The 16,982-nt window shown below is 42.4% G+C and overlaps 1 protein-coding gene across 12 annotated transcripts in view; it reads right to left on the reverse strand.

Moving 5' to 3' along the window:
* Positions 1–5,606: 5,606 nt before the first annotated feature.
* Positions 5,607–16,982, reverse strand: part of ADGRG2 (adhesion G protein-coupled receptor G2) — a 114,273-nt gene continuing 102,897 nt past the window's right edge. For 11 of the 12 annotated variants that reach the window (XM_048862410.2, XM_048862384.2, XM_048862371.2 and 8 more), the window contains one exon: positions 5,607–8,636. In XM_048862410.2, the coding sequence (XP_048718367.1) occupies positions 8,452–8,636 (185 nt within the window). In that variant the 3' untranslated portion in view covers positions 5,607–8,451. The remainder of the gene's footprint in view (positions 8,637–16,982) is intronic. The other variant, XR_012669720.1, reaches the window with a different exon arrangement.

A 16,982-nucleotide genomic window follows, 5' to 3' on the forward strand; every position in this document is an offset into this window, starting at 1 on the left:
GTCCTTTTTTCCATCTGTCAGTAATGTCATGCAAACTGGGATACTAAGCAACCATCTATTCACACCCTGCATGCTATTGTAATTATCTTTGTACAAAACATGCCTTTGAGGTGTCATTTGAAAACTAATAACTCACAGGTCAATAATATTCTTGTGTGACATGTGTACATGATGGGCATTAAGAGTTATGAATATCTTCTGGAATTATAACTAAAGTGTGCATAAATCAAGTATGTCAGGGGAAGTTGTTAAATAAGTCTATCCTAAACAGAAGAATGTGTGTTTACCCCAGTTTATATATGAGCAGTAAACAGACCCATCAAGCTAACAAAGGGTGAAGGCAAATAGGCCTTATGGCCAAAAAGATCTAACCATTTCCACTCTTTGTTATATGGGGGTGGATCTGGATTGGTGTTGTCTGCCCCATTGATTGACGGCATCAACCACTAAGGAGTTTTATGTGGGGTGAGAAAATAAAAAGTCCATCCATCCCCTTTGAGGGGACATAATATTTTTTATCCAGTCTCTTGCAAGTGGGCAGTATTCTTGCCAGGGTCTGCCATATGTTTGTAGCTGGCTCCATAAGTGCTTTGTTTATTGTAAGTGCAATTTTTGATGGAGATGAAGTTTGGAGAATGTCCAGTAATGTATGTTGGAACTCTTGGACTTCCTCGAGAGGGATCTCTAGGGAATCGGCAATTCTTTTGAAGAGCTCCTGGAAATGTTTGAAATCATCTGCAGCTGTGGGTGGTGGAGGCATTACGGCCTCATCTGGGGAAGAGGAGGAAATGTTGACTGGTGGTGTCATTTCCTGTTCCAGGGCCTCCTCCTGTTCTTCAAAGCTTTCCTCAAGGGGTTCTGATGGTGCAGCCTCTGAAGGTGGTGGGGGAGATCTAATCCTCTCCCTGTAGGAGCTTGGGAGCCTGGGGTATTGTTTCGTGTATGCCACCCAGAAGGGCCACTGCATGGGGAATGGCATAGGCATCCATGGGTGGCCATACCAGGTCTGGGTGTCAACCCTGTGGTGAGATTTAGGCTGTACAGGTAGGCCTAATGCTGATGTAGTTTGCATGGGAGAAGAATGTGGTGAAAAAGCATCCTTCTCCTCATTGTCTTCTTCCTCGCTGGAAAATGGAGGGGCCAGAAGTGAGGTGGGTTGACCTGGTACCGTGTATACCGGAGATACGTCAGTATCGAAGACTGGTGATTCCAGCGTTGCTGAGATAAGTAAGTCTTTGTGGTGCAGTAAATGGTGCAATGCCAGTGGTTTCGGTGTGGAGGTGGTCAGTGCCGATGATGCCGTTGTAATTGCAGGCGTTGGTGCCGACCTGGGAGCTGAAGGTGGCGCCATAGCCTGTGGAGAGTGCATCGGTGCTGCAACTTTAGGAGCCTCCGTTGGTGCCGTGGCAGAAGTGTTAGGCTTCTGTTTGTCTCAACTCTGAGCCTGTCTGCTCGGGGTCACTGGCTTTCACTGTACACACAGTACAAATGGATATAAACTGGCCACCAGGAAGTTTAGACTTGAAATTAGACAAAGGTTTCTCACTATCAGAGGAGTGAAGTTTTGGAATAGCCTTCCAAGGGAAGCAGTGGGGGCAAAAGATCTATCTGGCTTTAAGATTAAATTCGATAAGTTTATGGAGGAGATGATATGATGGGATAACATGATTTAGGTAATTAAATATTCATGGTAAATAGGCCTAATGGCCTGTGATGGGATGTTAGATGGGGTGGGATCTGAGTTACCCAGAAAAGAATTTTCTGTAGTATCTGGCTGGTGAATCTTGCCCATATGCTCAGGGTTTAGCTGATCGCCATATTTGGGGTCGGGAAGGAATTTTCCTCCAGGGCAGATTGGAAGAGGCCCTGGAGGTTTTTCGCCTTCTTCTGTAGCATGGGGCACGGGTCACTTGCTGGAGGATTCTCTGCTCCTTGAAGTCTTTAAACCACGATTTGAGGACTTCAATAGCTCAGACATAGGTGAGAGGTTTTTCGCAGGAGTGGGTGGGTGAAATTCTGTGGCCTGCGTTGTGCAGGAGGTCAGACTAGATGATCATAATGGTCCCTTCTGACGTTAGTATCTATGAATCTACTCAGCCATGGTGCAGTTGGTACCGAGGATATAGAACGAGCCGGAGACCATTTCTTCTTTGGTAGCTCTTTAAGAGGGGAGGTTGATGCTCTTTTCCTTGCTGCCTTTTTGGAGGAGTGAACCTTCCTCTGTGAGGAGGGTGAAGGTTGCCTTGCAGAAGGGGTCGTAGGAGACTATTGTCTGGGGGAGGGAGGGTGTCTACTGTTGGGATCGAATGCTAATCACAGAGACTTCTCTGTCTGGATAAGTTTAAGACCTAGGTGTCTGCCCTTCCTGGCCTGAGACTTTTAGTTGCTGCAGTGAGAGCACTTTTGTGGGACGTGTATCTCATCTAGACACTGGACACATTGAGAGTGTCTGTCTGAGACAGGATCGCCTTCTGGCAAGAAAGGCAATGCTTGAAGTCCATTGATTTGTAGCAGTTCAGCCCTAAGGGTGAACTTAAACTATTCAAACTTGGGGGGGAGGGAGAAGGAAGGAAAAACATTTTTTTGAATGAAAGAAAAAAATGGGGAGAAAAGGATAACTAAATCTAACTTGCATACTAAAAGACTATTCTAATCCTAAAGATAACTATTGATTTTAACACTGCTGGGAGCTCCCTCTCAGGCCAAGGATGGTTGAGAAAGAAATGAGAGAGGGTCTAGTCATGATGTGCTAGATAGGTGCCAGTAATGATGCAAGATTGGGAGAGCGCATGCACAACCCAGATGAGCTCTGCTGCTGAGATTCTCTAACCAAAGGTGCAAGGACACACTTTCACCTGAAGTGGAGCATCCACCGGGAAATTCCTTGAAGCAGAACAGCGCTCTTGCAAGGTGAGAAAGACGGGTCCTTCAACCAAGGAGGGGCTGAAGTCTCTGAAACTGAATATAGGTGAGAGACTTGCTAACATAAAGATCTTTCACCTAAGAAGACAAGGGAAGCAAGCACCTTGTACTTCTGTGGAAATTCCTGATGGAGGGAAAGTCAGCCATGGCTGGGAAGAAGGAAGATAGGTGTTTGAAACCATCACAAAGCCTGTGTCTTGCTAGGTTAGGTTTTAGTCTTTTAGATTATTTTCACTTTTATTTGCTTGTAACCTTTTCTAACTTTATTCCTTCTTACTTAGCATCACTTAACCTATGCCCTATTGTTAATAAATTTGTTTTATTTTACTATAAACCAACTCAGTGAGGTGTTTTAAGGGAAGGGTGTACTCACCCCAGTTAAGTTAATAAGCTGTGTCATGTTTTTGTGTCTTTAGAGGAACAAATGAACCCTATTATTTCTCTGAACTGTCCAGGAGAGGGTCGGACACTTCAGGGCACATGGTTTTGGGAAAATACAGGGTGTGTTTTGAGGTCACCCTGCAAGTAGTAACCAAAGCTGGTTGAATCCAGTGTGGGGCTATGGCTGCAGACAGGCTGCTGGGGTCAGAGCTGATGAACCTGGGCTGTTTAGCACACAGACATTTCGGGCGTGATCTGCATGCCGGTAACGTTGTTGAGTGGCCCAGGTTGGAAGCTACACTGGCAAAGAATTGTGAAAAGAAAAGGAGGACTTGTGGCACCTTAGAGACTAACAAATTTATTAGAGCATAAGCTTTCGTGAGCTACAGCTCTGTAGCTCACGAAAGCTTATATGCTAATAAATTTATTAGTCTCTAAGGTGCCACAAGCACTTCTTTTCTTTTTGCAGATACAGACTAACATGGCTGCTACTCTGAAAAGAATTGTGAGGCACCCAAGGTTACAGGGAAGATGGTGACACAACCCGTCACTGGTCTGGATTGAACTCCCAAACCCTAATAAGGCCATCATAGTATTTGTCAGTAATAGGTCATGCAAACCCTGTGGCACAGTATAAATCAGAGGTGGGCAAACTATGGCCCGTGGACCACATCTGGCCTGCAGGACTGTCCTGCCTGGCCCTTGAGCTCCCAGCCTGGGAGGCTAGCCCCTAGCCCCCCCGACCCGCACTGTCTCCCCTCCCCCACAGCCTCAGCTCGCCATGCCGCCAGCGCTTTGGGCAGCATGGTGGGTGGCGTGGCTGGCTCTGGCCGGGCGGTGCGGCTGCCAGTCCTGGTGCTCTGAGCAGCATGGTAACGGGGCGGGGAGCGGGGGTGTTGGATAAGGGGCAGGGGGGTCTCAGAGGGCAGTCAGGGGACAGGGAGCAGGGGGCAGTAGAATAGGCGTGGGAGTCCTGGGGGGCCTGTCGGGGGCAGGGGTGTGGATAAGGGTCAGGGCAGTGAGGGGATAGGGAGCAGGGGGACATTGAATGTGGGTGGGGTCCCGGGGGGGTGGTTGGGGCGGGGGTCCTGGGAGGGGGCGGTCAGGGGACAAGGAGCAGGGCAGGTTGGATGGGTCAGAGGTTCTGAGGGGGGCAGTCAGGGGGCGGGAAGCGGGAGGGGGTAGATAGGGGGCGGGGGACAGGCTGTTTGGGGAGGCACAGCCTTCCCTACAGGGCCCTCTATACAGTTTTGGAATCCCGACGTGGCCCTCAGGCCAAAAAGTTTGCCCACCCCTGCTATAAATAGTATTTTGGCAACAGCTATCTATCAGGACAGTAGCAGAGTCTAAAAGAGTTCTGGGTTTTCTTTCTCTTCCCCTGCTGCAATTCACCAGCTGTCTGTCTTCAGTTGGGATGCTTTCATCTACACAGCTACCTCTCCCCTACTTGGCAGACTGGCAGCAGAAGCAGGCATTTCCAATTCTCCTCCTCTCACCCCCTTCCCGCCCCCCCAGCCACCTGCCCACTTCTATAAGACACAGGCATTGACAGTACATCAAGTAGTGTCTTACTGGGCATGTTTTCTAATCACCTTGACTTCAGTAGCAAGCAGTTGTTTCTTTGGACTTGTGTAGACATAACAAACAGTCCAAGGAAAGTGTTTCCCTCTGCCAATTCAGTAGACTCCCAGCCCAGAAGCCCTGGTGGACGGCCTTTCATCGCTGTTTAGAAGAAATTCTGATTAGCAGAAGATGCCATTTAAATAGCAGTGCTATTTTTGGGAAAACTGGAGAGTACAGCATGGTCCTGGACAGGCACACATCTGAAGTGGTTGTATAAGTGCAAATGATTAATAATTTGTATTATTTAAAACTTTGATTAATACAGCCCTAAAATGTTTAAGGAATGTACTGGCATTTAACATGCTTTCTGTGAGGGAGTATGAGATATTTCAGATGAAAATTTACACAGAACATCTCTTTACCCACTACCAAATGAGTTCTTACAAAGGTGGTTGCACGGACATTTTTCTCAAACGGGGTTATGTGGGGAGGTTGTTCACTGAGCGAAAGTGATACAGTATATTGGACAATATTAATATTAATGAAAATGGTAGACATTTGAATTCAAGCTATAGATTTTACTCTACCTAACATTATTAATCAAAAGCATTGTTATATATGAGAGATGTTTACTTATTTTAATAGAGAGGGTATATGTAGGTGATATCTCCTATGAGCAAGAAATCAAATGAAAAGGATGAAAAAGTCAAGGACACACTGGATGCAAAAATAAAACCAAGTTAAGAATCCAAGCAATTTAATGGTGGTGTAACATGCTTTTTTGCAGGCAATCAGAATAGTGGACAGAAACATAGCCATTTGGTACTTCTCACACCATGTTCATAGAATATCAGAGTTGGAAGGGACCTCAGGGGGTCATCTAGTCCAACTCCCTGCCCAAAGCAGGACCAATCCCCAAGTTCTCACCTCCAGCAGACTCAGGGTGGCACTAACCAGCTCTGGGTGGGTTCATTTTCAGACCTCCTCTACAAAGAGTAGGGCTGCTAAAACCATGAAAGGTGGAACCTAAACAAATATAGAGGGCCTGATAGCATTTCCTCCTACAGGACAGGTAACCTGGATCACATTATTCGGAGAAATGTAAATAGATAATTTATAGTTGCATATTATCTAAATGAAATAAATTCCATAGCTCATGCCCATTACTTACTACAAATTTATTTATTTTTACATTTGAAAATATTAAATTTAATTTTCTTGTATTATAAGAAACAGTGTAAAGGCCCCTAAGCCAAATAGTTAAAGCGTTCACAGAAATGTATGCCTAGATTATTAGTGTTTGTGTGGTAGTACCATGATCATTCTTACACGTGGTTCACATGCAGTTACAACCCTTGTGGGTAAACAGAACAAATGTTTTAAATTGTCCCTACACAAATGTGCTCAGGGCAGTCTCAGAATTAGGTGACAAACAGAATCCATGTATTGTAACAACACAGAAGGATTTGACATTTGTGAGAATGTTAAGAGTTCAAATTGTTGCATTGCATCAGAGTCCAAACTAGGAGGCAGTACCTATGCTCACCACTCTAGAACAGTGTTTCCAGGGTTCCTCAGGGAATGCTGGAAGTGCACCAACCTCAAAGGAAGTACAACATTTGTTCCTCCCCTGTAGAGAGCCAGCATAACCCAGCCCCCTAGTAATCTCCTTCAGAGGGGCTGGTACTACTGTGGGTACTAGCTGGTAGCAGTCTTTGCACTCCTGGACCCAAGGACTCCAGCTATACCCAGCCCTTGTGCAAGAACATAAGGAGGAATGAGGCATTCTCTATCTAGTATGAGATATTATGCATATAGCGCCAAATCCGGCTGTCCTTATTCAGGCAAACATAAGAACAGAATCATGGCCATACTGGGTCAGACCAATGGTCTGTCTTGCCCAGCATCATGTCTTCTGACAATGGCCAGTTCCAGAGGCTTCAGAGGGAATGAAAAGAACAGGGTACTTTATCAAGTGATCCATCCCATCATCCAGATGCAGCTTCTGGAAGCTAGAGATTTACAAACACCCAAAGCATGGGGTTGTGTCCCTGACCATCTCAGCTAATAGCCATTGATGGACCTGTCCTCAATGAACTCATCTAATTCTCTTTTGAACCCCGTTATACTTCTGATCTTCACAACATCCCCTGGCAATGAGTTCCACAAGTTGACTCTGCATTGTGTCCTGTTGTTTGTTTTAAACCTGCTGCCTATCAATTTCATTGGATGACCCCTGGTTCTTATGTTACGTGAAGGAGTAAATAACACTTCCTTATTCACTTTTTCCACACCATTTACAATCTTATAGACCTATCATATCCCCGCTTAGTCATCTCTTTTCCAAGCTTAAAAGTCCCAGTCTTTTTAGTCTCTCCTCATAAACGCTTGCTGAAGATCATTAGAAGTTTTAGCTGAGTAGGTAACAAGTAAACACTGAGTAAGGACCTCAGGATTTGACTGTCAGCATAGACCAACAACAAATAGAAACCTGCATTATAGCTCAGGATGTGAGAGAAATTGATCTTTTATCAAATTTAATAACCAAACAAACACTTGTCTTGGCTACTAAATAATAACAGCTACTGTCTTTTAAATGATAATCATCTTTCTCTAAATATTGCAGTTGAGAACTGGCCGTTTATTTATCTCTGTTACAACCACTAGGAGTGAAATAGTGTCTCCACTGAAATCAATGGCAAAACTCCCATTGACTTCAATGGGGCCAGGATTTCACTTCAAGTATATAGCTAGTAGCCTATTGCCTACTTTATAAATCACTTCCTCCTGCTGAGTTTTAGCCCTTGAAAAGACACTCACGCACTGTATTCCTGGGTCCCAGTCAGTGGTTCTATAGTGATAGTGTTCATATTTACAGTTCTGTGTCTTGTAAACATCTTCACACTGTAACCACTGTAAGTTATTTCACATATTGAACAAATTACCTATGAATATATAATGTAGGATCTTCAGAAGTTAATTGAAATCAACTTTATCTACATTCTAACAATAAAGTTAAAACAAAACATCAATTTTTCTATACAAAGGAATATTTTAAAATTTATTTTACAAGAAATAAATATAAAAAATACCATAAAATGCTTAAAGGTGGATATTATTTAGCTTATTTACAATGCTATAAAATCTGCAACTATAATTTTAAAAATGTTGTAGTAGACAATGAAAATAACGTTTTGAAAGATAAATTAATCTTGTTTAAGTGTAACTTGTAGTTACCTACATTTACATTTACAATACTGTGTATTGTATTCAGATATACTAATTGTAGTTATACTGACAAAATAAGAGTCTAAAACTAAACCTTGGGGGGAAAAAAGGAAGAATGGAAAATCAAATTGGAAATTGTACCAGTTGTGATGTAGTATTTGAAGTACCTTGACAAATAGTAGCAATGATTTTTTTAAAAATTATAACTCTCCTTATCAACCCAATATATGACTGCCTCAGGGCCCCAGTACCGTCTATTAAATAAGGATCAGTTTCTGGTCTTCTCACATTATGTAAAATGGTTAAAGTAAAAATCTATGTTTTACTTTGTAAAACAATGTGCTTTGAAAAAAAAAATCATATTTGCTTAATAAAATGTAGGCTTCCCCTCTTTGAAGTCCTTCTGAGTGAGACACGGGTTTTTTTGTGGTCTGCATCATCCTTCTCATGAAATACGAGTTGCTTTCCTGAAAAGTCATGAAGACACACATCGCCATTCTGTACACTGAAAGAAACACCGTTCTTCTCACTGGAGACATTACCTGCAAAAATAGAAGCATGGCATAAGTCAGAAAGGATTCAGAGTGAAAAGTCACCAAAAACATGCATATTTCTTTAAAATGTCATATTTCACTTTTCTTTGCCTCCTGGGATGAGTTTTAAGTAGGGATTGTTCTGTAATTAATTTCTTATATAATAATTTTCACATATGGCCTGAGGACAAAATTTGACCCAGACTGTATAGATCATTACAGAGAGGGCCCAAATCCTTCTCACCTTACTCATATAGTTATCTCCCACTGATATCTTGTCCCCATATTAGTCAAACAATATGTGATATAATTTATATAATGATACTGTCTAATTCCAAAGCACAAACAACACAAACGGGAACCAACTGCCTTACACCAGAATGAAAAATATATGTGCTAAATTAGGTAAATGTAATGTAGCAGTACATAAAATACAACAAGAAAATTAAAATAATCAGAGGTTTCAGAGGAACAGCCGTGTTAGTCTGTATTCGCAAAAAGAAAAGGAGTACTTGTGGCACCTTAGAGACTAACCAATTTATTTGAGCATGAGCTTTCGTGAGCTACAGCTCACTTCATCAGATTACATCAATTGAGATTAATTACTAGAAACATGGAACCCAGAAAACAATAATTAAAACAATTTTGAATGAAAACTTTAATTTTTAATTTAATGTTTTTAAGAGTTTAGCTGCTTTGCAAGACATCTGGAGCACTGAGCTTTTACCTCTTTAAAACATGTCTTGTTTGTGGAATTTGCTTTCTTTGAAGCATATGAGATACAGGTCTTGCACAGTGTGCATCCAAACCCACATATGGATAGAAAGTTTGAGTGTTTCTGGTGCTGCCACAGCTATGAACAAGTATACTTGCACTTACTGTGACTTATCAGCTCAGTGGAACAGAAGCTTTGAGAATATTTAAAGGGTTCCAGAATTCCTGAAATTCTAAGAGTCCTAAATCCTTGGATATGGATCTCTTATCTCTATACATTGCATGCTAGATACTTCAGTTGTATTTTAACTTTTACTCTTTCTTTTCCATTTATTTTGTTTTTCTAATAACAAAATCCAACTGGGCAAATGCTTCAAAGTAGAGTTTCTGCAGTTCTTTCTTGTAAAGTAGGCCAACTTGAAAGGGCTGTCAGAAGTCAGACATAGCATACATATGATTGCTAATATTTTATGTAGGCTTTTTAAGGACTGTGTTATGTTCAAATGATTTTCAAAGTTCCAGGGTATTTCACCACAGTTACTACAATTGATTTAATTAATATTAAGTCAAAAGAAAATGATGAATGCATTTTCAAACTATTTTCCTCCATGCATTGTTAGTGAACCAGAGGAGATGGCAAGATATGAAAACAAAATAAGGATGTGGGTTGGTTGTGAAGAAAAATATGAAGTTGAGGAAAACAAAAAATGAACAAACATTTCCTTTGAGACAGAGTGTTTTGTGTTAAGCAAATATTCAGGAATGGGCTCACAAGCAGAAGTTGCAGTGCTGTTATTTATGCGGGAAACTGTATTCATTAAAGATAAAAACATTGCTATTAATATGAGTATTGGCAAAACTTTTTTTAAAAAATAACATTTATGAATACCTTAATCTGAGGTCATAGATCCAGTGCATGAAAATATCCTTCTGACTAACAAAGGAGAATGAAGTTTTCTTAAATAAACAGAACTGTGAATTTCTAAGACTGGTGTAGCGGCTGCAGAATATGCTTCCATGTGAGGGACAGTGGTTTGATCCAGCCAACACCAAAGCTAGATTAAGACCATCCAGGGGCAGAGGCACAGCAGAACACAGGACTCCCCCATGGCTCTGCCCCAAAGAGGCAGGGGCAGCACAATAGGGTTGCATTCTAGTTCCCAGGAGCGTCAGCACTGGGAGCCCAGTACTTAACCCAGCAGACAGGATTTTTCCTGTTTGAGTGACAGGGCTTGGCCTGCTGCTCTCTTCTCCTCCTACCACATGGTCTTCTGTTGGGGGAGGTTTTGTGTAGCGTACATGTCTCTCAGAGCTCTTGTTCCAAGCTCCCTACAGATTCAAGCAGATGTCAGTGTATCATAGGGTGACCAGATGTCTCGATTTTATAGGGACAGTCCCGATTTTTGGTTTTTTTTTCTTATATAGGCTTCTGTTGCCTCCCACCCCCGTCCCGATTTTTCACACTTGCTATCTGGTCACCCTACTGTATCATTTGCACTTGGGTCATATTTTCAAGCTTTTCTTTGCAATAAGAGCCAGAAACTTATTTTATTTATTTTAAATTAAAGTTCAGATTCTGATGTAATTCACATATCTCCAGGAGCTAGGGCTTTGTTGGTTCAGACCTATAATACCTATGCCTTGATCTGGCTCTGATTAGGACTAGTTTTTTCTCATCGTTTTAGAAAATGATGACAGCAAACTATCCAATGGTAATTCTCAATTCCCTGCAAATCTGCTGAGCTGGTGTTGGATCTGCTAAAGAAAGCTGGAAAAATACACAGGATATAAAACCCAAACATACACAATTTAATGCACAAAACTGTCAATCACTGAAACACATACAAATAAACAGATAAGATAAATGATAGTTTTATTCCTCTTCATGTCTTGTAATAAAATAAAGGCTGCAAAACCAGGCAGAGGTAACAGAAAGACTGAAAAACAATGCTGAGTGATGGGATTTGCATGTTCATCTGGGAGACACCCATTCCCACAAACTCTGCAAATCTGCAAGAGAAAGGCAGAAGAAGAGACATTAGTGTGAAGTGACAGTACAAAATTATAAATTAGAGATCCACTAACTAAGCAAAGCCACAGCCTGTATACATCCAAAATTCCAAACTTACCATCTTGCGTTACTCTATCCACCATCAGTATACTCCTGTCCTTCCATCAGTGTATTTATCTCTCCTCAGGTACAACTGCCCTATGAGAGGCCGATGAGTGGAAGGAACTGGTTTATCAAAGGGCTTGCAAGGTGGACTCTCTCTCTCCAGATGACTGACCCCCCCACCCCCATATCTTAAGAGGAAAGAAAAAGGAAGGAAACCATCAGGGCATATGTAATACAGGGTCTAAAGCTTCATCCAACCCACTTAAAACTCTTTTTGGTATGAATGGAGGCTGCAGGGTCAGACTCACAGCATTCAAAACATTCAATTAAAAATTAAGTAAAAATAAGCGGCTTACTTCCATGCATGTGTGGTAGTGTCTATCATAAAAGCCTTTCAGGCTTCCAGGTGGGTTAGGAAATGATGGTCCATCACCTCCATCTGCAATGGTGCATCATCAGAAAGATGATGTACCAACTCAGGACATATGCCGAGAGCCTCAGCCTGGACAGAACCTAACTGCAGAAGCAGACCATGGACTCTGTGTCATCTGAGAGACCAGCATTGGACAGGACAGGGAGATGACCTCAGATCAATGGAATTGCTCACCTATTAAAACCATTGGAGTTTGTCTATAATTCCAAAATACCACTGAGGACCAAAAATCCTCTGCTCTGGAAAGCTGTGCTGGGATTTGTGGCTCAGTTGCCACAATGCACAAGTACAGCAAAGGCTTAGGTGCGTATTGTAAGTCTCTATTTAACGTAGTTGTAGCTGTGTCAGTCCCAGGATATTAGAGAGACAAGGTGGGGGAGGTAATATCTTTTATTGGACCAAATTCTGTTGGTGAGAGAGAAAAGCTTTTGAGCCCCACAGAGCTCTTCTTCAGATCTTGGAAAGGTACACGTGAAGAAGAGCTCTGTGTGGCTTGAAAGCTTGTCTCTCTCACCAACAGAAGTTGGTCCAATGAAAGAGGTTACCTCACCCACATTGTCTTAATGGTTGTGAGAATTACTGTTTTGTGTTTTACCTGTAAACTGAATTGTCAGGTACCAAGTGCATTAATCCTGCTAGTATCAAACAATGGAGGAAGGTTTTAGAGGGGGATGGGACAAAAGGAACTATTTCACAAATTCATTTAATTTGGAAAGCTAATGAGAACATGGCAAAATGCCATTCAGGATTTATTTCCTCAAGTTTCATGATTTCTTCACAACATGTAGTTCGCCTACATATATGGACAATATTATGTGAAAATGGTAGACATTTGAATTCAAGCTAAAGATTTTACTCTACCTAACATTATTATCCAAAAGCACTGTTAAATATGAAAGATGTAAACTTATTTTTCTAATATAAGGTGTCAGGATATGAGAACATAAGAACATAAAATAAGAACTTAAGAAAGGCCATACTGGGTCAGACCAATGGTCCATCTAACTCAGTATTCTGTCTTCCAACAATTGGTGCTGCAGAGGGAATTAACAGAACAGGCAATCACTGAGTGATCCATCACCTGTCATCCACTCTTAGCTTCTGGCTAACAGAGGCTAGGGACGCTCAGAGCATGGTGTTGCATCCCTGCCCATCCTGGCTAATAGTGATGGGCCTATCCTCCATGAACTTATTTAGTTCTTTTTTTAACCCTATTATAGTTTTGGCCTTCACAACATCCCCTGGCAAAGAGTTCCACAGGTTGACTGTGCGTTGTGTGAAGCAGTACTTCCTTCCGTTTGTTTTAAACCTGCTGCCTATTAATCTCACTAGGTGACCTCTAGTTCTTGTGTTATGTGAAGGCGTAAATATTTCCTTGTTCATTTTCTCCACACTAGTCAATATGTTATAGACCTCTTTATTCAAGCCTAAGTTAATTGTATCCAGTTTGCAAATTAATTCCAATTCAGCAGTCTCTTGCTGGAGTCTGGGTTTGAAGTTTTTTTGTTGAAGAATTGCCACTTTTAGGTCTGTAATCACGTGACCAAAGAGATTGAAGTGTTCTCTGACTGGTTTTTGAATGTTATAATTCCTGACATCTGATTTGTGTCCATGTATTCTTTTATGTAGAGACTGTCCGGTTTGGCCAATGTACATGGCAGACGGGCATTGCTGGCACGTGATGGCATATATCACATTGGTAGATGTGCAGGTGAACGAGCCTCTGATAGTGTGACTGATGTGATTAGGCCCTGTGATGGTGTCCCCTGAATAGATATGTGGACACAGTTGGCAACGGCCTTTGTTGCAAGGATAGGTTTCTGGGTTAGTGTTTTTGTTGTGTGGGTGAGTATTTGCTTCAGGTTGGGGGGCTGTCTGTAAGCAAGGACTGGCCTGTCTCCCAAGATCTGTGAGAGTGATGGGTCGTCCTTCAGGATAGGTTGTAGATCCTTGATGATGCGTTGGAGAGGTTTTAGTTGGGGGCTGAAGGTGATGGCTAGTGGCGTTCTGTTATTTTCTTTCTTGGGCCTGTCCTGTAGTAGGTAACTTCTGGGTACTCTTCTGGCTCTGTCAATCTGTTTCTTCACTTCAGCACGTGGGTATTGTAGTTGTAAGAACGCTTGATAGAGATCTTGTAGGTGTTTGTCTGAGGGGTTGGAGCAAATGCAGAGACAAACACCTACAAGATCTCTATCAAGCGTTCTTACAACTACAATACCCACGTGCTGAAGTGAAGAAACAGATTGACAGAGCCAGAAGAGTACCCAGAAGTTACCTACTACAGGACAGATCCAAGAAAGAAAATAACAGAATGCCACTAGCCATCACCTTCAGCCCCCAACTAAAACCTCTCCAACGCATCATCAAGGATCTACAACCTATCCTGAAAGACAACCCATCACTCTCACAGATCTTGGGAGACAGGCCAGTCCTTGCTTACAGACTCCAACGAGAGACTGCTGAATTGGAATTAATTTGCAAACTGGATACAATTAACTTAGGCTTGAATAAAGACTGGGAGTGGATGTGTCATTACACAAAGTAAAACTATTTCCCCATGTTTATTTCTCCCCCTACTGTTCCTCACACGTTCTTGTCAACTGCTGAAAATGGCCCACCTTGATTATCGCTACAAAAGGTTTTTTCTCCCCCGCTCTCCTGCTCGTAATAGCTCACCTTACCTGATCACTCTTGTTACAGTGTGTAGTAACACCAATTGTTTCATGTTCTTTATAAATATAAAGTATATAAATCTCCCCACTGTATTTTTCACTGCATGCATCCAATGAAGTGAGCTGTAGCTCATGAAAGCTTATGCTCAAATACATTTGTTAGTCTCTAAGGTGCCACAAGTACTTCTTTTCTTTTTGCAGATACAGACTAACATGGCTGCTACTCTGAAACCTGTCAAAAATTTCATATCTGAGTTCCATCAAAACATTTGGGTGAATACCATCTGGTCCAGGTGACATATTACTGTTTCATTGATTAGGTTGTTCCAAAACCTCCTCTAATGACATCTCGATCTGGGACAGTTCCTCAGATTTGTCACCTAAAAAGAATAGCTCAGGTATGGGAATCTCCCTCATCCTCTTAAGTGAAGGCTGATGCAAAGAATTCATTTAGTTTCTCCACAATGGCCTTGTCTTCCTTGAGTGCTCCTTTAGCATCTCTATCATTCAATGGCATCACTGGCTGTTTTGCAAGCTTCCTCCTTCAGATGTACTTAAAAAACAACATTTAAAGGACAACTACAGCCACATCCCAGTACTAATCATACAAACAAAGTACCCAGTCTGTGAAGGTCATCAACTGCCTATAAAACAATTTGAGCAATTACAATAGTGTTGAGAGTCAACCCTTGACTGAGTGAAAGAAACACTGGCCTTTAGGCATCCAGGAGTACAGTATTCATGTCTTATAACATATGATGACCTATGTGCTCCACAGTGTGGGATAACCTGAATCATTACTTTTATTTTCAGCATGGAAAGAGGAAATGCTGCACCATCAGAGTGCACAACCAACATGGCCAAAGCATAAGTCAGGGGTGGCCAAACTTACTGACCATCCAAGCCACATATGACAATCTTCAGCAGTTCGAGAGCCAGGGTACACCTGCTAGGGCTTGGCGCTTCAGCCCTGTGGGAGGTGCCTGCTGGGGTTCAAGGCTGCAGCCCCATGGGCATGCCTGCTGGGGCTCAGGGCTTCAGGCCTGCGGTGGGCCTGCCACAGGGCTGATGCCCTGAGACCCCTCCCTGCAGGGCAGAAGTCCTTAGCCCCACCACCCGCCACAGGGCTGAAGCCCCAAGCTCCCGCCTCCCCCAGTCTGGTAGGCAGAGAATGGGGAGGAATGTGGGGCTTCTGCCAGCCACACTTCAACTGTAGAAGAGCCATATGGAGCTCACAAGCCACGGTTTGGCCACCCCTGGCATAAGTCATGCTCTCTTTTTTGTGCTGTCATTAGATAAAGATGCAAAACTTAGATTACTTTCAGCCATGAGAGGTTCATTTTTTGTGGGTGCATTCAAATTATGTCCATATCTAATTTTCTCACTAGCCACTCCAATTTGCATCTGAAATGGAGTGCAGTGACATCTGAACACCTGCATTTTCATGAACCAGGAAAGGGGAGAGATGGATAGGGAATGAGTATATCCACATTGCCTACAGAGACTAACAACTTAGTGGGCAGCATTCTGTTTGTCCTAAATGGAAGCATGCATACTTGGAATGTAAGTCATGAAGCACTTTGTCCTTAAGCACCGTTTTCTGCAACACATAAATACATTTCCATTAGGGAAGACTGGCCATGGAAGTCACAGGAAAAATACTGGAACTGAGCTCCATTACTTGCCCAGTAGCCAATAGCAATGCAGCCCTCTGGCTATGACCTCTTAAGTGAGAAGATTTTATAGCCTCTGTTGTCCCATTCTCCCTTTCTTACTCTGCTTCCCCAGCCTCATACGGAGTTGTCAAGGTTCCTTCCCCACTCTGAACTCTAGGGTGCAGATGTGGAGACCTGCATGAAAGACCCCCTAAGCTTATTCTTACCAGCTTAGGTTAAAAACTTCCCCAAGGTACAAACTTTGCCTTGTCCTTCAACAGTATGCTGCCACCACCAAGGGTTTTAAACAAAGAACAGGGAAAGAGACCACTTGGAGACATCTTCCCCCAAAATATACCCCCAAGCCCTACACCCCCTTTCCTGGGGAAGGCTTGATAATAATCCTCACCAATTGGTACAGGTGAACACAGACTCAAAGCCTTGGATCTTAGGAACAATAAAAAATCAATCAGGTTCTTAAAAGAAGAATTTTAATTAAAGAAAAGGTAAAAGAATCACCTCATAAAATCAGGATAGTAAATACCTTACAGGGTAATCAGATTCAAAACATAGAGAATCCCTCTAGACAAAACCTTAAGTTACAAAAAGACACAAAAACAGGAATATACATTCCCTTCAGCACAGCTTATTTTACCAGCTGTCATAAATATAAAGGGAAGAGTAAACCCCTTTGAAATCCCTCCTGGCCAGGGGAAAGCTCCTCTCACCTGTAAAGGGTTAAGAAGCTAAAGGTAACCTCGCTGG

This window comes from Caretta caretta, chromosome 1 (genome assembly GCF_965140235.1).
Source record: "Caretta caretta isolate rCarCar2 chromosome 1, rCarCar1.hap1, whole genome shotgun sequence".
NCBI classification, from domain to species: domain Eukaryota; kingdom Metazoa; phylum Chordata; order Testudines; family Cheloniidae; genus Caretta; species Caretta caretta.